Below are 19,320 nucleotides of genomic sequence, written 5' to 3'. Positions count from 1 at the left end.
TGAAAGATTTCAGTATACCACGACCAAGGATTGAATGTAACAAAGAAACCTCACTTTCAATTCAGTCATTTGCTTTGCCATGTATGCATTACACCGGTGTTATGCATATACCAAATCAGCGGGGTAACTCAACCGCCGCAAGTCCTCAACCCCACATCCGTCCACCAACCACTGGAACCTTCCAGCCAAACACGAGGCCATCAGCGCAGCGAGCCGCAAACCTGACTCCAAAGACAAAGGGAAACCCCATTTACACCCTCACCCCTTTTCACTACCTACCTTATCCTGTGATACCCCCAAACGACCGTATTTTCTTTTCGGTATATCCCACAAGGTCTTTCAAAATGGTAAGCAGCACCCACTTCCCGTCACGATTCCCATTGTGAACTGCCCGCGCAAAGAAAAGGAAGGAGGGGCAATCAATCCCCCAAGTGACAAGAAAAAAGGAGAAGAAGCTAAACAACATGGCCAGGCCTCAACCACGAAACAGCGCCTCGCGGTCGCCATCTGCGAATTCCTCTCCTCCTCCGTCACCGACGGCACCCTCCCCGCCGACGACAAGGACTCCATCGACGTCGCCATCCAGTGCATCGCCGACTCCTTCAAGGTCGACCCCTCCGACCCCAAGCAGCTCTCCGACGCCGTCGGCACCCAGAACCTCTTCCAGATCTACGCCGTCTACGAGTCCCTCAAGAAGGCCAAGGAGCAAAATGCCGGTGCCTCGTCAACAGGCGCGGCCGCCGGCGCCGGTGCCGCCGCGGCCGGTAGCACCAAGCTCCCCACCGAAGAAGAGAAGAAGGAGGCCGACGCCCTCAAGTCCCGCGGCAACGCCGCCATGGCCTCCAAGGACTACCCCGCCGCCATCGACCTCTACACCAAGGCCCTCGCCCTGAACCCCGGCAACGCCGTCTTCCTCTCCAACCGCGCCGCCGCCCACTCCGCCGCCAAGGATCACGAGTCCGCAAAGGCCGACGCCGAGGCCGCCGTCGCCATCGACCCGGCCTACACGAAAGCCTGGTCCCGCCTCGGCCTCGCCCGCTTCGCCCTCGGTGACGCGAAGGGCGCCATGGAGGCCTACGGCAAGGGCATCGAGTACGAGGGCTCCGGAGGCTCCGAGGCCATGAAGAAGGGCTTCGAGACGGCCAAGCGCCGCGTCGAGGAGATGCAGCAGGAGGAGGTCGACCTGCCCCGCTCGTCCCCGGGCGTCGGCGGCGGTGCCGGCGGCGGTGGTATGCCCGACCTGAGCAGCCTGGCGAGCATGCTGGGCGGTGGTGCTGGCGGCGCTGGCGGCGGCGGTGGCATGCCTGATTTCAGCCAGATCATGAACAACCCCATGTTCGCGAGCATGGCCCAGAACCTGATGAGCAATCCCGAGATGATGGGCAATCTTATGAGCAACCCTCGTCTCCGCGAAATGGCCGACCGCTTCGGTAGCGGTGGTGGCATGCCCGACCTCAGCACTCTGATGTCCGACCCGAACATCGCTGACATGTAAGACGATGACCCCTAGTTGCGCTTTTGTGAGCTGTTGCTGACGATGACCAGGGCACGGAACATGATGGGAGGTGGTGGCGCTCCTGGCGCCGGCGGTGCCCCCGGTGGTGGTGCAGGTGCTGGCCGTGGAGGCTCTGCCTAAGGATTGAGGTTGCAGAATGATGAGGCCGTCGATGAAACGGCATGAGCCCAGACGGTGGCTCAGCAGAATCCCTTTACGTTGAGATACATGAGATACCGATGCATGAATAGAAAACCACTCACGGCCTTATTCCCATGTGCACACATAACGATTTCTGAAGGGGTTGACAACACAGATAACCTTGACAGTCTTTGATTTGAGGCTTTTGAATCAGCTTGCCGACCACGACTACTCATACATCCATCTAATCTAAACTATTTTTCTCCGTAATCTTCTTTTCCCACCCGATTGAATCTAAGAAAACTTCCGGCGCCAACTTTTCTTCTTGCTTTTGATAACATAGTAGGCCGTTGCTTCATGATACACTAGGAAAAAAACAGCTCTCAATCTTACACACCAGCATACGCCAGGTCTCAGTTTAGATAATACTCTGTGGCCCCCAACGAGCCTTAAGTTGATAACGCAATAAAAAAGGAAGTTGGTTCTGGGGGAATTCGGATCTCCGGCATGAAAGTGGGAGTCAGACAGAATGTGAGAAAGGAAACGTATCGCATGGAAATCCATCAGCCGCGCTGAGTGCCGGCTGGTGTCGGGGTCTGATTGCTGGATTGGTTCGAAGCGCCTGACAACTTCGCGTGGTGACGACCTCCGCGCCAGCGACCCCTTCCGCGAGGCTTTCCTCGATTGCCCCGAGATGGAGTCGACTGCGGCAGTACAGGGCCTGATGAGGGTGTAGGCGCTCGGGGACGCTCATTTTCTTTGACAGGCGACCTGTCATTCGAGATATGCAGAGGAACGACGTGAACATCAGAGTTCTTGCTGGTCTGACAGGCCTTCTTGCTCGGTGAAACTTCTTCAACAACGACGGCCGGACGAGAACCACCTTTTGTCGCAGGAGTGATAACCTTCAGGTGCAGTGCGGGAGCAGATACCCGTCGTAGCTCCTGGGTTTCATCAGTATCCTGCCAAGTGCGTCGCTTGGTAGTCAACTTACAGGACTGGCCTCGTCAGTACCACCGTCGTCCTGGGCATAGCCATCTTCCGCCGACTGTCCGGTCGATTCGCTCTTGGAGTTAAAACGACGACTGGCGGCGTGAGGAAATCTGAACTGAGACACTTCCACCTTGATGACAGTGTCGGCGCTCTCTCCGTCGCTGTCGTACTGATCCTGATTGTCGCCCTTGCCGTCGTGTTGGGCCCCTTCTTGTCGTGGTCGCAAATCCCTGGGCGAAGAATCTTCTGATGATGGCGAGCTGGCCCAGTTCAGGACCTTCCGAGCAGATGAACGCGTCGCGGTTTTGGGGGTAAACTCAGGAGCAACCGGGTTCAGCTTGGATCCCTAGCACAATCATTGGTTAGAATCCGCCAAAGACGAATCTTCGGCTGACTCTACCTCTTTCTTGTGACCAGGAGTCTGCACTTGGTTGCCCTGTGTTTGGGCCGAATTGCCCTGAGGGCTCTCACTTGCCTGAGGATCGGTCGCACCGGGAGCCGGAGTGACGCCATTCGTCTTCGGGGCATCGCCGTTGTCCCCGTCGGACTTGTCTCCGTCGTCGTCCTGGGGCTTCAGGAAGGTCTGCTTCGACCACAAATCGGCGTATCTGCCCTTGGCCACGACAAGGTCGGCGTGGTTGCCCTGCTCGACGACCTCGCCGTCTTCGATGACCACAATTCGATCGGCGTTCATGATGGTCGAAAGACGATGTGCGACGATGAATGTCGTTCGTCCCTTGCAAAGCTGCATGAACGACCGCTGGATCTTTTGCTCTGTATCGGTGTCGACGGAACTGGTCGCTTCGTCGAGAAGAACAATCTCAGGCTGCTTGAGAATGGCGCGGGCAATCGCAACACGCTGAAGCTCGCCACCGGAAAGTTTACTGCAAGTAGTCAGCACCGGCCTCGCCAGATCGTCTTGAAATACTCACATTCCGCGTTCGCCAACTCGGGTGTTGTAGCCATCAGTGAAGGTCGTGATCTTATCATGAATGCAAGCCGCCTTGCAAGCATCGAAAACTTCATCGTCCGAGGCCGTAATTCTCGCATAGCGAATGTTGTTGATGATCGTGTCATCGAAGAGGACGGGGTTTTGCGGGACCAGTCCAATGCGGTCTCGAAGGCTGTGGAGGTCAACATCACGAACATCCTGACCATCGATCAAGATGGTCCCTTCGGTAGAGTCATAGAAACGGTTGAGCAGCTTCAACATAGTTGACTTGCCAGCACCAGTAGCACCGACGAAAGCCACAGTTTGGCCGCCCGGGACAGAAAGGCTGATGCCGTTGATGATCTTCTTCTTTTTGTCGTAGCTGAAGCTGACGTCCTTGAAGTCGACGTTGCCGCCGACGAGCTTCAGCGGACGAGCCCCCTTCTTGTTGACAATTGTGGGCTGCTTCTTCATGATGTCCAACAGGCGCTCCGCATCAATCAGATCGCTTCCGATCTTCTTACCGAGACTTGCCATGAAGCGGAGCGGTGCGGTCAGCTGCGCCCAGTACATCAACAGCATCGTCAGGTCACCAGGTGTCGCCTTGGAGTTCTTGATCCGGTAAATGGCCAGAACAGCACCTGCCAAAAGTCCGCATAACAGGACCAACGACTGGAAAGCTTGCGCGGTGAACCAACCCAGACGTACACTCTTAGTCCAGTTGATGCGGGTGTGGATGGCATTGGAGTAGCGGACATCTTCGTAGGTGGTCTGGTTGAATGACGCGACGGTGTGCCAGCCCGTAATGCCAGTCTGGCGTACGTAGTGCTCAGCATACTGTGCATTTATGTGGGCTCGTCGACGCTCCTTCATGACTGCAATCATTTTCGTGGCGATGAAGAGGAAAAGAGTGCTTGTCGTGATGGTGATGAAGCCCTCGTAAGGACCAAGAGTGACTGAAAGATAGACCACAGCGACAACCAAGTCAATCAGCATGGGCAAGGCCTGGAAGCAGAGTGACTCAAGAAGATCGGAGATGCTGGACCCGCCGTACATGGCCAGGCTGATGTCGGATGTGCTCTTGGAGTCGTGAAAGTCAGCCGACAGGTTGAGGATGTGGCGGTACGCAGCAGTGCTCAAAGCGCCATCGGCGTAGACCTCGAGTGGCAGGTACAACCACTCCCGCAGGAACTCGATACCGGCTTCAGATGCAGCGATCCTTAGCAGGCCGTAGATGGCCACGCCGATCCAAGCGCTGCTGAAGTCTCCATCCTTGAGCTGATCGATGATGATACCGAATTGGCGAGGAATAAGCAGATTCAAGGCGTTACCGGCAAGGAGACAAAGTCCAACGAGAACCAAACGCAGCTGGAGAGTTTTCTGACCAACCGGCCAAAAGTAGGGAAAGAGGACCTGGGATCGCATGTCAGCATGTCTCGATCAACGTGCAAAAAAGCAATGTTTTTTTGTGGACAGACTTACCGTGAAACCCTTGATATATGTGAGCCAGTTGCCCTCTTCCTGCAGTCGCTTTTCCATCTCTTCCTTTGCCTTGCGCTGACGTTCCTCCCAGTAAGACTCGGGCTGGGAGGTAGTTCCATAGCCCGAGCTTGAACTCTGACTTTCGCTTCCAGAGCTGTTAAGGCGCTTGGGATCATCTTCGGCGAGAAGCGATTGGCGTTCCTCGTCTGTTGCCTCCTCCTGGCTGGCCCGGATCCGCTGGACGACGTAGATGGAGAAGACGGTCAGGACAAGGTAGTAGCGTAAGCCGGCGAAAACCAGGTGACCGATACGGCAGTACTCAAAGGTGATGGAATGCCTGAGGATGAGGTCCGGAATGACAATGACTGGCTCCAGCGCGATGGAAATGATCCACGAGCCCCAGTAGGGAGTCCAGACTGGGTATTCAGTGTCAGAGAGGAAAGCTAGCTGAGTACCAAAGACAAGGACGCAAGACAGAAGGCCAATGACCTCGTGTTCCTGGCCAATCCATTCATGGTGGAGGATGGACTGGATGGCGATGATGGAGAGCTGAGCGACGTAGGTCAGGACGAAGGCAACGAGGAGATTGATGATCCAGGTGCGTGGAATATTCTGCTTGCCGGGATTACTGGAGGCCTTGAGGGTCTGAAGGGTGCAAACGGCCACAGCAGAAGCAATGACGAAGTAGGTGAAAGCAATGGCCGGATAGACGTAGTGAAGGCTTTCGAGGAACTCCTCAAGGGACGCCATTGCGGCGGATTGAGGTTGACGATAGGTGGAGTTGAACCAGTCCAGTCGGTCCAATGATTGGAGAGCAATGGGTAGCTTGAAGTTGTAGATGGCTAGTTATCCGTGACGGATACCAAAAAGAGCGGGCAAAAGTCCCCACGGAAGCAGGCCGAGGAAGATGTGGATGTGAAGCTGGAGAGAAGAGGTTGCGTTACGGTTGGGTGGTAGACAAAGTCGGTGACGCTTCGAGCTCAAAGTCCGGTCCAGCTCCAAGCTCTGACCAAAGGCAGCAGGGGTAGGTGCAGTTGGAGCTCTGGGCAGAAAGAGGAAGGCAAGGTTGGTACCGATAATCTGATGTTTAGACCTCCAACGGAAGCAAGGAAGACGCAAGACGGGGAACGCGGAAAGGACGGGGAGGGATGACGCGAACGACAACCTCGACGAGGAGCTGCCTGCGGCCTGGGTCGATGTTTCGATTCCTTCCCCGAAAGTCTTTTGAAGCCGAGCTGAGCAAGCGCCGGCCGAGAGCTTGGATGAGTTGATGATTGTTATACGGAGCTATGTTGCTGGACCTGAGCGGAGGGAACGTGAGCCGCTTCGACCAACTCAACGTAATTGCGTACCTAGGGAAGCAAAAGGAGACCAATTGAGGAAGCACGTCCCAGGTCTCAGAAACCGCAGATGCAGCAGATGCAGATGCAGATGCAGGGGAAGAATTCTTGCGGTTGCACCTGCATGAAATAGGTATTGATTGAAGTATTTCGTACCTTACTCCCTTCCTTTCTGGCCAGTCAGTAAATCAAGCTTTTACGAGTGTGGAAGGCAGGAGGCAGGAGATGGGAAATTAGATACAACATCGCGGGAGGGCAGGAGCAATAGAAATGCAGGATTCGCCTACCTTACCTTAGGTACGTTGGTTGGGAAGGCGGGACGGGATAGCAGGCAGGTGTCGTGTCGTTCCTTCTCCCTCGACTCTCAAAAACCCCTTTTTGGACCTTGAAAATTTTCAACTGAGAACGTTGTTGCCTTTTCCGTCTTTTTTCTGCTCGCCCTGCGTTCTGCGTTGTGTTGTGCCGGCCTCAATGCTTGCCGCGAATCGGAAATATGTTTGTTTCTGTGTAACGCCAGCACACGGCCGGGACGTTGCCTCTAGATACCTGGGGCAGCCCGAGATGAGGACGGGATGCCAGGGATGGAGGGCGTGCCTCCGATTCTGCAAGCTTTCTCGTCCCTCCCTCGTCTCGCCCTTCCTCGCCCGTTACGATCGGAATCGAAGCTGGATGGAATTCCCTTTCGATTATCCCCAGAAAGGCTGTCTCCCACGTCCGACAGACACGTTGCTGGACAGCCACGTAGAAAGGTGTGTTGCAAAAAGGTTTCGTGTCGCCGCGAAAATCGACCAAGTGGCCCAGCTGACGTTTTTGCTTATTCTAGACCCGAGGAAAAGAAAATTCAAACGAAGCAGTGGAGAGGAAACAACAGAAGAGGGAGAAGTCGATGTTGTGTTACCACACGACCTGTAACTGCGATGCGCTTGCGCTCGCACCTGCATAAGCCAGTTCCTGTACTGCGTCCTGCGGCTAGTGTTCGCCGTGAGCTGATGATTCCGACTGGACGTTTCCAAGCAAGCAGTTAGAGCTTGCCGCTGCGGACGTCCTTTTCCGATGGTCTCGTCTGAATTTATGGCTGGCCGACGCTGTTACCGTGGTTTGCTCGTACAGAATGATGCTGAATAAGAAGAACAGAACGAGAGGCGACGTTGGTTTGCGTTCGACAAGCTGGACGGCGAATATTTGGATCAACTTGTTGAGGTCGTCCTGACTCAGGCATCCATCAAGGTTCCAGATGATGCAAACAATCGGAATGGATTGCAATACCCCAGGTGGATACGTTTACAAACAACAAGTCGCCCGTTTGTTTGTCGAGCTGGAATTCCCTGTCCGTTTCTTGGGCTGGACGCCGTTGCAAACGAGACAGAAACAAGCGCACTCCGGGGCTGCGGTGACACTGACACTGACACCAGCTACACCGTCGCAGGATGGGTCGTGCTTCTTCGCAAGCGCGTGGGGGATTGAAGAAGGATGGGCCGTGCAAGCTCGAGCTTGGCATCAAACCTACAGAGTACCACCGGGACGGGCGGGAGTCGCCCATCTTTAAGCCCTGTCGATGTGTGCTTCACAACTTTGCCGAAGCCTGGGTGCCTGCCTAGGTAGCTCTGGACAAGAATACAGCATCACCAACAAGTCGCCTAGGCAGGCGCTTGACAAAAAAGTCGAAATATCTACCAAACTTTTACCCAATTGCAACGCTACGCATGGGGTACACCATTTTCGTCACCCGCTTTCCATGGAAGAGATACCGAAGACGGGCGAGAACACAGCCAGTCTCTGGAACTCCGGGCATGCCATTGAGCGAAACCCCATCGAGATCCATGTCAGCTGCGCGGCTCTGCTCTGCTGCCTGCGGTTAAGATGCTCACCGAGCTCGTCTTCCCTGTCAGCATTCTCAGCAGCCGACACTTCGTTTTCCCACGCACTGTCATTGGCAAGAATGCGAGAGCCTTGCTTCTAATAGGCTTTCAGAGCCTTGTCTTGACTCACAGGGCTGCGGCTCTGCTGGCTGGTCGAATGTGAGGGTTGTCAGATGCCTGGAAGAGTGAACCAGTAATGACGGTGCAAGAGGAATGGATGGGATGGAAGATGCATCAACAAGCACGCGCGCATCGCGTAGTAGCGGAGTCCCCCAGCCGGGGATTGTGGAGGGCTCCCATCGCTTGCATTTCTGGACCTCCATCCGCCCCTGCCCTGGACGCGGCGTGCATAGGTACTGCCCCGGAGCACGCGCACGGCAGTGCAACTCTTGCTCGTCGGTTCTTCCAGCAGTCTTTCGGTAACTCGTAAGTGTCCGGCCATGTACCGTCAGAGTCCTACGCGTTGGATTCTCTTGGACTATGGATACCGCAGGGGCTTGCCGGTCATTTGGCTGCAGTTGAGAGCCAGAGCCTCATAGAGCTTCACTTCATCAGCTAGGTAGGCATTCCCAGTCCCTACTCAAGCCACCAAATTCACCAAGATCACGGCGGCGTGGATCCCCGGTCCACAGCACACTCCTGGTCCCTGTCGATATGCAAGGTACTCGCCGTTGATATCACCTTGATGTCTGCGAATTGCGTCTCGTCAACAACGGCGCGTCAATCCTGCCCATTCGGTTGGGTGTCCCTATCTTGTGCATATCAATGCTACGAACCGTTTCTCCCTGTGCGTCTTGATATCACCACACAATCACCGCTGTATTCAATATCCATGATGGTCCGATAACGACCGCAGACCGGGCTCTTGGGCTTTCACATCAGCTTTCACATCAGCTGCTGACCACCCGGAGAGCTTCCGGGTTTCCGATGGCACTAGAGGATGCTTACCGGAATCCGAATTGCAACCAACCGGCCATGGCCATGTCCGGTGGCTTTGATGTTGCTGCGAGGCCAAGCGACATGCCACTGCGCATTTGGCCTGGCCAGCCCAGCATCGAATCTCACTTGTCTCACCGCTTGATCTCGATGGCACGAAAAGCAATATTCCATATGCACCCCTGGCTGGATTACAAGGGCATTCTGCGACACCCTGTCTTTCGCGCTCAACGTTTTCCAACCGCGTTTGGAACATTGCCAACCCGAATTTTCGCAAGTCCTCGGGTCGAATTGCCCTGGCATTGCAACCGCAATCATCTGATTGCATCGCACCACGAGGCTGATTTGCCCAAAACCCGTTGCATATCCTTTCGGCCGAATAACACGCAAAAGGACTTTTGAGGAAAGACGATGATCTTCTCTCCAAGCCATACGGCGTATTACCAACCTCACCTGGACTTCTCCCCACCTTCGGTTTCGCTACCCGCTACCGGCCGGTCCGAACATCCTGTTGCTGTCGCGGCCGACTCCATGCCTCGGCTCCGTCGCCCGGAAGCCAAGCCGTAGGCATCTCACGGCCGCTTCATTCTTTGAAAAGCACATGATTATCCTACAGAAACAAAAATACAGGTGAAGTCACTCACTTACCCAATATTAATCAAACCGATGTACTCGGAATGCCATCAGCTGCGTAAGTGTTTGAGTAAGATCAGATAAGCAGTTGGTACCTCACAATTACGAGACCAGATGGGTGTAGATCTGTACACCGTATCCTCTGAAAAGGTTGACGAATTCTCCCTCCAAGGCTGATGGATGGCCAAGGGCTTGCTGAGAGACAAAGTGTGTGAGACACCACATGCCGGTGTTACACGGAGGCATGCACCTGGAAACCGATCTCGAGAACGGAATGCCGGCAACCGTATCGGTCGAGGTAGCACGAATTCGAGTAGGGTGTCTGAAACGATGCGCTGTTGGGTGCTACAATTCAGGATCAACAAGCCTTGTGGCTTACGGGAACTGCACTTTCCGTGATACCGATGAGGCAGGGCGGACGAGGGCTCGCCGTCGTAGGAGTCTAGGTATCAGGCAGTTTCGGTCGTTGAGGCCTTTTGAGCCGTACTTCTCCCTCAAGTTCACCATGGTCAGTAATCGTGTGTATTCATTTGTAACGTGCGGCCTTTTTCCTGAGTCCTGAATACGAGTCGCGCAGCGCGCTGGCGCCCGTGAATACTTTCACGTCATGGTTGTTTATATTCTCGAATTGCCTTCTGAATTCGAAATCTGACAGACTAATTCCTCCCGCGCTTTTCGTTTTGTTTGTGATGATAAATGCAATGCCTGCAGAAACTTCCTGTGAACCTCCGTCGTAGTTGGGTCATCGCACGGAGTCGCTAGTTCGGCTGAAGGCCAAGAAGCTTGAAGACGATTAGTCTGTATTATGTCAAGTGATAAACAGGAAACAGAGGCAGAGGTGAACGAAACAAGTGTTTACCGTGTTGAGATCGATGCATAGAGCTTGCTATCCACATCTTCCCCAGTATCACTTGCTTGTGAACGCCATTCAAACAGACAGGGTGTTCCCGAGTCCTCCTCGCTGATGGCACGGGTTGGTAGATGGTTTTACATCCCTGATCCAGAGTCTTCGGACTTCGATACTATATACCCGAAAGTTGAGCGTATATTCATCAATCCAAGCATAATGCCTGCGTGGCTACATAAGACCCGTTACCATCTCTAGTGCTGTGAGACCTAGGCAGGCCTTGAGCAAAGCTGATACAAGACTTGCCACGCTGCAAGGTCGTAGTCGTTGTGATCATGTTCCTTTGCTCGGCGAGAAGAAACATCGCATCTTGGTTGGTCATTGAGTCAGAGAAGTTCGACAACGTATCACGGTATTCTTCTAGCAATAATCGAGGAGGAGCAACGCTGGACGGAAGCGCCGATCTTCCCCACGGTGCGTGAAACCGTCAGGCATCATAAGACCTCGCATTCCTTGACTTCGGGTCCCAAATTTCAAGGATGCTCTACCGCCACGCGCTCGCCCCATCGTTGTTGATGCTCTCCAGAACCAAATGCTGCATATAGGAAGAGCCAGTTTTATAAGCGTTACAGTTACAGATGAACAAGAACGAATTATCGGAGACGACAGGTTTGGGCTGCTGGCTTCGGTTGATAACGTCAGCTACTGAGTAGATCAGCGCTCATGCCATTCTCGCCTCACTGGTTCCTTTCGATGAAGATATCGTCAGAAGCTACGCTCCGTCCGGCATTGGCCTCCGGCGGCTTTCGTTTATACGCATCCTCACACATTCACACACGAATGGGCACAAGATATGAGACCAAGAACGACGGTCTATTGCTGCTTAGCAGCAGAGCCAGGGCGGCGGCAAGCTATCAACGACTTTTATGAGGCAGGCAGAGGCCCCGAAGGTACCTCTGCCTCCTCCTCCTCTCCTCATCTCTCGTCGTCGTCGTCGTCGTCCCCGTATTCAGCGCCAGGCGCGGTGCTCCTCGTGGATCTCCTCCAGGGTCTGACGACGGCGGGGAGGGGAAGGGGAGCCGCGGGAGGGGTAGCCCGGGTTGGCGGGCGCGCGAGCGCGGGCGAGCATCTCCTCGGTGAGAGGAGGAGGCGCGGGGAGACGAGTGCCGTGAGGCAGGGAGCGAAGACGACCCGCAGGGTCCTGTTGGTGACGTGTTAGTTATGTATACGCGAGAGACGACGCCAGATGACAGGGGAGAGGGATCCTTACGGTCCAGCCACGACCGGTTCCAATGCCCTCATGAAGGCGAACCGCCTGGGCCGACAGCTCGGCGGGCGAGAAGCCACCGGCGCGAGACACGCCGTCGGAGGCGGCACGGCGGCGACCCTCCTAAGGAGGCCGGCCGAAACCGTCTCCGGGGCTGTCGTCTCGCTCGTCGTCGTCGTCGTCGTCGCGGGTGCGGCGGCGAACAGGCAGGCCGTGGCGAGGCTCGGCCTCTATGATCGGAATAGGAAACGAGCGGGGGAGAGGGACGGCGGCGGCGGCGGCGGATATGGTGATGGTCGTGGTGCGCGCGCGGGGATGGGAGACCGAAGACGAAGGAGAGGCGGCACCAGGCGCGGCGACGTAGGAGTCGGAGAGACCCCTGTAGCCGGCCGGGCCGCGAACAGGACCGCCGGGACCGCGGACGGGCGCGCCAAAGCCGGGAGGAGGAGGAGCGGCGGCGGGGTCGGAGGGGCGGGGGGTGATGCCCGAGGCGGTGAGGAAGCCCTCGTAGCCCAGAGGGCGACCGGTGTTGGCGGCGGCGGCGTTGGGGTTGGTGGTGGTGGTGCGGCCGGGGAAGCGAGAACGACCCCTCTGCTCCTCATCGGAGCCATCGCTCTCCTGTATCGTCGTTCGTCCGCACTCTTGAAGTATTCGAGGGGGTATCAAAGGGGCTACGAACCTGGGCGTCGTAGGCCTTTCCGATCGACATCGTGGCGTGGGTGGTGGTGGTGCTGGTTGATATATGTCTGTTTCTGCGTCAGAATCCCGCTGAAAGCTCCAAAGAAGGAAAAACATACATGAATAATCGCAAAGCGACGATGAGAGAAGGAGACCGACGACAATGTCGAAGGCCAAAGGGCGATGGTGGTGTTGTGGAATATCAAAAGGCTGGCTGGAAGAAACTGCCAAAGACCACGACGAAGAAGAAAAGAAGAGAAAGAAACAAGGACAACAGTAGAGCAAAGAGATATTACAAAAGGCATCTATCAAACGTGGGAAGTGATTAGTCGTCAGGTTAGGGCACAATCATTCCCATTCAAGCCGCAGCACCTCGAGGTGCTGCGGCTGGGCAATGGTGATATCGTCGTGCTGGGTAAGGTAGGGTGATTAAGCAGCACCCTCTGTCACAAGGAGTAGTGGTTCGGAAGGTGCCAGAAAGTAGAGAACATGAAGAACAGAAAGAGCAGCAAGACGAAAGAATTGATGATCTATGAGAAGGTATCAAGAAACAAAAAAGACGATTTCTAGTAATTATAAACCCATTCCAAACTCCAAGCGCTCAAGCTCATTCCTCGTCTTTATCATTGCTACCCTTTCCCGGCTCCGTCGTTTTCTTCTTGTCTATGGCTGGGGAGCCATTGCTCTGCTGCTCCTTAAGCTCTTGTTGCCTCATGCGCTCCGCGTACGCCTGCTGATGCCGATCAAAAGCAATTTTCCCAACGACCTCCTTGTGCTTCATGACGAACTTATGGACCTTGCTCTCGTTCAAGCGGCCGAATCTGTCAGCGAGGGGCTCCTCCGGAAGAATACCATCGTAGCTATCGTCGCCCTCAAAGATGATCTTCTTGAGAGCCTTGACTTGGCACCCACGTCTCTGGCACTGCTTGACGTCGGCGGGGTCCGCGGCAGGAATCCATTCGTTCTTCAGCTTTGCCATGATGGTCTCTCGGTTCTTTTCGGCGAGGAACTCGTTGTGGCGCCTTTCGAACACCTCTCTGACGCCAGGAAATCGTTGAAAAACTTCCTCGCGGACGGACCTGATAGTGCCAGGCCGCTCCAGGTAACGCCCCTCTCTCTGGCACCGAGGCACAAACTCGTTCACAAAATTGCTGTAGGCGGGCCGGGTGTCCATGCGCTTCTTGTCTCTCGAGTTGAGCTGCTTGGTTGACTGGGGGGTCTGGAAGGCTGGGGTTGATGGGACCGAGCCCGACGGGGTGGAAGGCAATAAGGACCTCGCAGGAGTAGAAGGCGTGACTGAGGCGGGAGAAGCCGAATTCTCGAGTGACAGAGGAGTTGAGGGGGCCATAGGAGAGCTCGGCGCTGCTGACGAGGACGGTGATGACGGATTGGAGCGATGAGTGGAAGAGAAGAAGCGACAAGTGGCGACGTACTCGTACATCTCGTCGAGAGAGCCGAATGACGAGTTCCAGATGTCGTCGCTGGCGTCCAGGCCAAGAAAGCTTAAGATCTCGTACGAGTTGTTGGTGAGAAACACCTTGGCCTTGTTCTTGTTGAGCTTCTCGATCTCAACGATCCGTATCCAGAGAGCTTCCTCGTCAACCGTCAGACCGTAGGGTCGGATAATGGTGCCGAGAATACTCCACAAGTCTCCGTGGGCGTGCTTGAAGAGCTTCATTTGCATCCGCTCCAGCGACTCGCAGATGGTGATGTCGATTTGGACATAGCGTCGGGAAGCAGGGTCCAAACCCGCCTGTCCTTCCACGGGCGTGTCGTCGCCAGGCCAAAGAACGGCGTAATGATCGGTCATCTTCTCGATTTTGATAAAAGGCGATCCCAGAGCTTCCTGGATGGCCTCGCAAGCCTCTTTCTTGTCCTTGAATGGTGCGTATGTTGATTGGCCCCCGGCCGGGAAAACGGACTTCTCCCAGGCGACGAGGATGTCAATATCACCATAGTCTTTCTTGGCAGGTCCTTCGATAGGGCTGGCGACGCAGATGTAGATTTTGCGGAGGGCGGCATAACACTGGGCCTTGACACGCTCGTAGATTTCGGGGGGCATCCGGGGCGTATTCAAGGGCTGATTGCCCGTTGTGAAGACGGAGCCACCCATTTGAGGGGTATTCGTCAGAAACCTGAAATGAACCCTGGGAGAAGAAGAGAGCCTCGGGCGACGAAGGCGACAAGGAGGATGGTGAAAGATGGAGAGAGCAGTCGAAGGTGACTCAAGAAAGGAAGAACTGTGAGTCAAGGGGCGGCTGAACCAGCGAATGGCTCGGGCCTCTTGTCGTGGGAAAGTGTCCTTCAACTCCCAGCGAACACATCTGCGGGCAGAAAGGATGGGCGTTTTGAAAGGAGATTGATTGAAGCAAACTGGCGGCAGCAAGAAGCCGTAGTTTTTGGTCATGGATTATTCAAGCAGGAATGAATACCCCGCAAAAGGAGCAAACAACCTGACACTGGGAAGGAAAGAAAGGAAAGAAGGACCCAGACTGCACTCTCCTCAGTGCCTTTGGTACATGCTGGGAAGTCTGGAATCAAAGGCGCTCATGAAAGACCGATTTGCGGCCACTTGATGGTTGTCGTGATGTTGAAGAAAGGGTCCATTCCACCAGAATCGTACTTGGGATCCCGTCCTTTTCAGGGTGGCGGGGCTACGGTGCCTTCTACAATTGACACTGTTGCATCGACAGTACGCGGAAGCCCGCAGCATTTCAGATTGCCGAGTTTGCAATTTTGCGCCATGATCTACATAGAAATTAAGAAAAACCGTCATATTGGATCCAGGTCGATTTGTTTGGGTCACATGTCTACCTGTGGAAGCTTACAATGTGTAGGTTGTAAGGTTCCTACCTCAGTTGCACCGGCCCCGGTGTCCGGGCTCTTTCAACGGGATAAGTGGGCCATTGTCAGTGGATCTCCGGTCCAACACCGGAAGCTTCCGGGCGGCCTGCTGTGCCTTTCTGCACTCAACAAGCCGGCAAGCACCGGTTAATTTTGACGAAAGCCTCACCAAATCAAATCGTGGGTGTTAGGGCTGCGCTCTCCTTCCACTCTTTGCTTGCTTGAATCTGTGCTGTTACCCGGGAAAGAGCTGGGCTGGCTCTTCAAACTTCCCACTTTCAACACCAAGTTCAGGTGGTGACAACCTGAACTCTCTCCTTCTCTACCTATCTCCAATCCATGACCAAGACACAGGTCACTCCTCTTTCCTCATATATCATCTCCATCCTCTCTACCGAGAGGTCTCTCTCAATAGGTCAGTCTCATCAGCCTGGGAATCATCATTTCCTCATTCTTAGTTCGAACCGGTCATCTGACTTTTCTCAGCTTGAAGCTCGACCTTCAACCACTATTTTGCAAGGAAGGCTCAATCGTCCGCTCTTGGCTCGTCGGAATTTACGAAATATCAGCAACAATCTCGGAAGTCCAACGATTTGTCTTGGAATACTCGAGCGACTCGGTCTAATACATTAAGAGCTGTGGAAGACAGCGACAACGACGACAAAATGAGCAGCGTAAGCGACGTTCGAGACTTCAGAGATGCTGCGATCGTCATTGCAGGTGGCATCAACGCAGAGGCGGAGGCGGCTGGCCGAAAGCCGCCCATAGAGCTGTAAGTTTACATTCGCAAGGCGTTTTCTCGCCACAGATAAGGCTCCTTCTGTGACTGACGTATTTCCAGACATACTGATGAGTTCGTCCATCTCAAATGTGGCGAAACGATCTTCATTGTCTTCCGCGACGTCGTCGTCGCTGGATCAATGTACTTTGAGTGCGCCGCCTTCGGGTTCTACAAGGAGACCTACCGCCAGCAGGTCGACTTCGACGACGATATCAAGCCCGATGTTCTGGACCTCTACCTCGACATCGCGCACCAATGGTTCTTCCAGACAAAGATTCTCGCTACCAACATTGTGCCTGACGGTCACTTCAACGCTTTGATCGAGAACTTCGAGCAGGAGCCTCTCGAGAGCGAGAACATCAAGATCCCCTTGCTCAAGTTGGCGAAAATGGCAGAGACGGTCATTCTCGCTGACCGCTTCGTCCATCGCCCGCTTTTGACAATTTTGCGAAAGATGTTCATCTCTCTTCTCAAGTTCACTCACAATTGCTGGTTTGACCTGAGTGCGGAAGTGCTTGATTGGGACCGAGCGTACCACCAAGACTTCATGTTCGACTACATCGATGCGTTCGAGCTGCTGTGCATGGGTCACGATGACGAGAAGATGCTCAGAGACGCTCTTACTGAGTCGTTCTACTTCTTCGGCCTTGACAAACCCTCCTTCATCCAATATTACCGGCCCATCTTCCCCTGCCAGTTCACCATCGAGTGGAGACTTGAGAGGGATACATCTAACCCGTTCCGCATGAGAGACCATGCCGAAGGAATCTTCACCACCGATACCATGGTTTACGCGAATAAGACTCGCCAGCAAAAGGACCGAAGATTCAAGCGGGTCATGAACCTCTGCTCACCCGAGACACGCCATGAGTGGTTGCCTTGGTTCAACGATCCAGAGGAGAAGCGCGTTCGCAATTTCCATCTTGATCAGGTCGTCGAGGCCAAGCGCCGTCAAATCATCTGCGAACGGGAGTTTGTCCCCGGTGCTTCAATTCATCACGGATCATCGCTTCAGGCCACGACGATGGCAAGCGATCACTCGCGTCGCGGAAGAGGCAAGAACCGCAAGTCTCGTGGCGGACAGAACTCGCGCGGGGGTCATAACCAAGAAGGCCAAGACCGCGTTCACAACCAAACAACGGTCAAAGAGGATGGCAAGACCAGCGGCAACCACAAGTCTCAGGGCGGACAGAGCTCGCGCGGCGGGCATCATCAAGAAGGACAAGACCGCGATCACCCCCAAGGAACGGTCGATGAAGATGGTCAGGCCGACAGGAAGAAGAAGAAGAGAAACAAGTACAAGAAGAACAAGGCGAGACAGCAAGAAGGTGTTTCAGTGGCAGACGGCCACGCTGCCGAGTCTCACAATCAGGTTCTGGCTACTGTTGATTCGGGCCTCACTTCTCAAGCAAAGGCCGCTCCGGCTAAGAACGCTTACTACGATGCTCACTTCCCTGCTCTTGGATCCAGTACGGGACACACCAACAAAGGTCGCAACAGCGGCAAGCAGGTTGCCGGCAATGAGCTGCCCGAGGTCACCACTGCACCCGAGACCTCCACAAACCATCAGGCCACCCCCCTTACCGACCGAGACCCCAACATCGTCGGAAGAAGAGGTCGCAATGGCAGAAGAGGACGCGGAGGCGGTCGAGGTCGTGGGAACGGACGTGGCGGTGCGTCGATGACAGACGGACGGCCCCTTCCGAACCTTTCTTGAGCTCTCACACACTTCTCTACACAATTACAACTTGCAGCGTCGAAGCATCACCCGGCCCAGCGTTTCTGAGCGATTGAACCCGACTTCGGTCCTCGCATAGCTCTACGCTGGCTCACTCTTCAAAAATTGGCTTTCTTTGGACCTCTCTGCTCGCTCGACGGACCGACAGACGTCCTCAACTTTGCTCTGGCTCATTATGTCACACGCCGACTGCGTTTGTGGCGTCGAAAGATAATTCTTTCGACTTTGCTTTCTTTCTTATTGGCATTCGAGGGCCCATGACAACTCGACATTGATATCATCTTATGGGATGTGGGGGACTGTGGTTCGATGATAGTAGGGTCAAGCTTCATGTACCAGATAGAACCTTGAATCGAGAAGAATCTCCTAGACTCTTGGGCCACCGTAAGTGAAAGTGAGATTCATGTCAAGTCAAAGACGTGCGTGAAGAAGAGTGATCGAGAAGCGACGCATTCGCATCTGCTGGATTTTCTCTCATTGGTGACCGATTATCTCGACTTTTCCCACCTTGGTATCACTCATTGCCTCCTAATTCCTCTGATCGAATACCGGCAACACTCATCAGAATCTCAAATCAGCCTCATCGTAATCAAAGTCCATCGAATCCGTATCGTCCGAATCAGACAAATCGTCGTAAGCACCGTAGTAATCCAGCTCCGGATCCCGCTCAAAAAGCTCATCCGGGATCTTCGCAATCTTCCTCCCGTCAACCGAGCTGTTGTAGATCGTCTCCGCCAGACTCCTCAACTGCATCGCCAGCCCCATGTCGTCGTAGTGCTTGTGGACGTCCCACTTGCCGACCTTCCTCGACAGGCTCGTCCACTGCGTCGCGTCGGCGCCCAGCGCCTCGCACTCCGACCGCTTCTCCTTGCTCCACCAGTCCGGCAGCAGACGGTATCCCTTGTCGGACCTGACCCGCGCCGCCTTGTCGAGGAAGGTCCTGAAGCCCGCCGCGCCGTCGGTCGCGCCCCGGACGTACAGCGAACCCGGCTCCGCCGCCTTGGCGACGTCCCACCGGTCGTCCATGCGGAGGCGGTAGACGTCGATGAGGAGCTTGTAGACGTCCGACTCGGGCCGGTTGTGGAACCAGGTCCCCTTAGATAGGCGCTTCCAGCCCAGGTCCGGGTTGACGGGCTTCTTGAGGCCCCTCGGCAGCTTCTCCCCGGCGACGTAGGGGATGGACGAGGACGAGGAGCTGTTGGGGGCGGGTTTGGTTGTTGTTGGGGGCGGGGGAGTCGGCTTGCTGACTTTGCTGCGGGTGCATTCCTTCTTGTGCTTCTTCCAGTGAAGGTTCATGCAGCCGGTGGAGCAGTCAGTATTGGACGTCGCAGCGGTCGCACTCAGAGACTTCCGTG

At 54.9% G+C, this 19,320-nt stretch overlaps 7 protein-coding genes across 7 annotated transcripts; 2 read left to right on the top strand and 5 right to left on the bottom strand.

Annotated features, from left to right (window-relative positions):
• Positions 1 to 221: 221 nt before the first annotated feature.
• CkaCkLH20_06047 (uncharacterized protein) lies at positions 222 to 1,636 on the top strand (the record flags this gene model as incomplete). The annotated part of the gene is made up of 3 exons (XM_038888764.1): positions 222 to 347; positions 473 to 1,491; positions 1,546 to 1,636. 3 exons carry the CDS (start codon positions 222 to 224, stop codon positions 1,634 to 1,636), a joined length of 1,236 nt encoding a protein of 411 aa, XP_038746100.1.
• A 563-nt stretch (positions 1,637 to 2,199) lies between these two features.
• Positions 2,200 to 5,792, bottom strand: CkaCkLH20_06046 (ABC transporter; the record flags this gene model as incomplete). Its single annotated transcript, XM_038888763.1, has 5 exons — positions 2,200 to 2,580; positions 2,631 to 2,975; positions 3,030 to 3,513; positions 3,562 to 4,973; positions 5,043 to 5,792. The coding sequence occupies 5 exons, from the start codon at positions 5,790 to 5,792 to the stop codon at positions 2,200 to 2,202; spliced, it is 3,372 nt and encodes a 1,123-aa protein (XP_038746099.1).
• A 5,874-nt stretch (positions 5,793 to 11,666) lies between these two features.
• CkaCkLH20_06045 (uncharacterized protein) lies at positions 11,667 to 11,984 on the bottom strand (the record flags this gene model as incomplete). The annotated part of the gene is made up of 2 exons (XM_038888762.1): positions 11,667 to 11,858; positions 11,928 to 11,984. 2 exons carry the CDS (start codon positions 11,982 to 11,984, stop codon positions 11,667 to 11,669), a joined length of 249 nt encoding a protein of 82 aa, XP_038746098.1.
• A 63-nt stretch (positions 11,985 to 12,047) lies between these two features.
• CkaCkLH20_06044 (uncharacterized protein) lies at positions 12,048 to 12,633 on the bottom strand (the record flags this gene model as incomplete). Its single annotated transcript, XM_038888761.1, has 2 exons — positions 12,048 to 12,542; positions 12,604 to 12,633. 2 exons carry the CDS (start codon positions 12,631 to 12,633, stop codon positions 12,048 to 12,050), a joined length of 525 nt encoding a protein of 174 aa, XP_038746097.1.
• A 576-nt stretch (positions 12,634 to 13,209) lies between these two features.
• Positions 13,210 to 14,715, bottom strand: CkaCkLH20_06043 (uncharacterized protein; the record flags this gene model as incomplete). Its single annotated transcript, XM_038888760.1, has 1 exon — positions 13,210 to 14,715. The coding sequence occupies one exon, from the start codon at positions 14,713 to 14,715 to the stop codon at positions 13,210 to 13,212; it is 1,506 nt and encodes a 501-aa protein (XP_038746096.1).
• Positions 14,716 to 16,111: 1,396 nt separating this feature from the next.
• On the top strand, positions 16,112 to 17,944 carry CkaCkLH20_06042 (uncharacterized protein; the record flags this gene model as incomplete). The annotated part of the gene is made up of 2 exons (XM_038888759.1): positions 16,112 to 16,218; positions 16,288 to 17,944. The coding sequence occupies 2 exons, from the start codon at positions 16,112 to 16,114 to the stop codon at positions 17,942 to 17,944; spliced, it is 1,764 nt and encodes a 587-aa protein (XP_038746095.1).
• Positions 17,945 to 18,526: 582 nt separating this feature from the next.
• CkaCkLH20_06041 (mynd domain-containing protein) lies at positions 18,527 to 19,261 on the bottom strand (the record flags this gene model as incomplete). The annotated part of the gene is made up of 1 exon (XM_038888758.1): positions 18,527 to 19,261. One exon carries the CDS (start codon positions 19,259 to 19,261, stop codon positions 18,527 to 18,529), a length of 735 nt encoding a protein of 244 aa, XP_038746094.1.
• Positions 19,262 to 19,320: the final 59 nt, after the last annotated feature.

This window comes from Colletotrichum karsti (genome assembly GCF_011947395.1).
Source record: "Colletotrichum karsti strain CkLH20 chromosome Unknown Scaffold17, whole genome shotgun sequence".
Taxonomy (NCBI): Eukaryota; Fungi; Ascomycota; class Sordariomycetes; order Glomerellales; family Glomerellaceae; genus Colletotrichum; species Colletotrichum karsti.
This window is presented reverse-complemented; position numbering and strand designations above follow the sequence as displayed.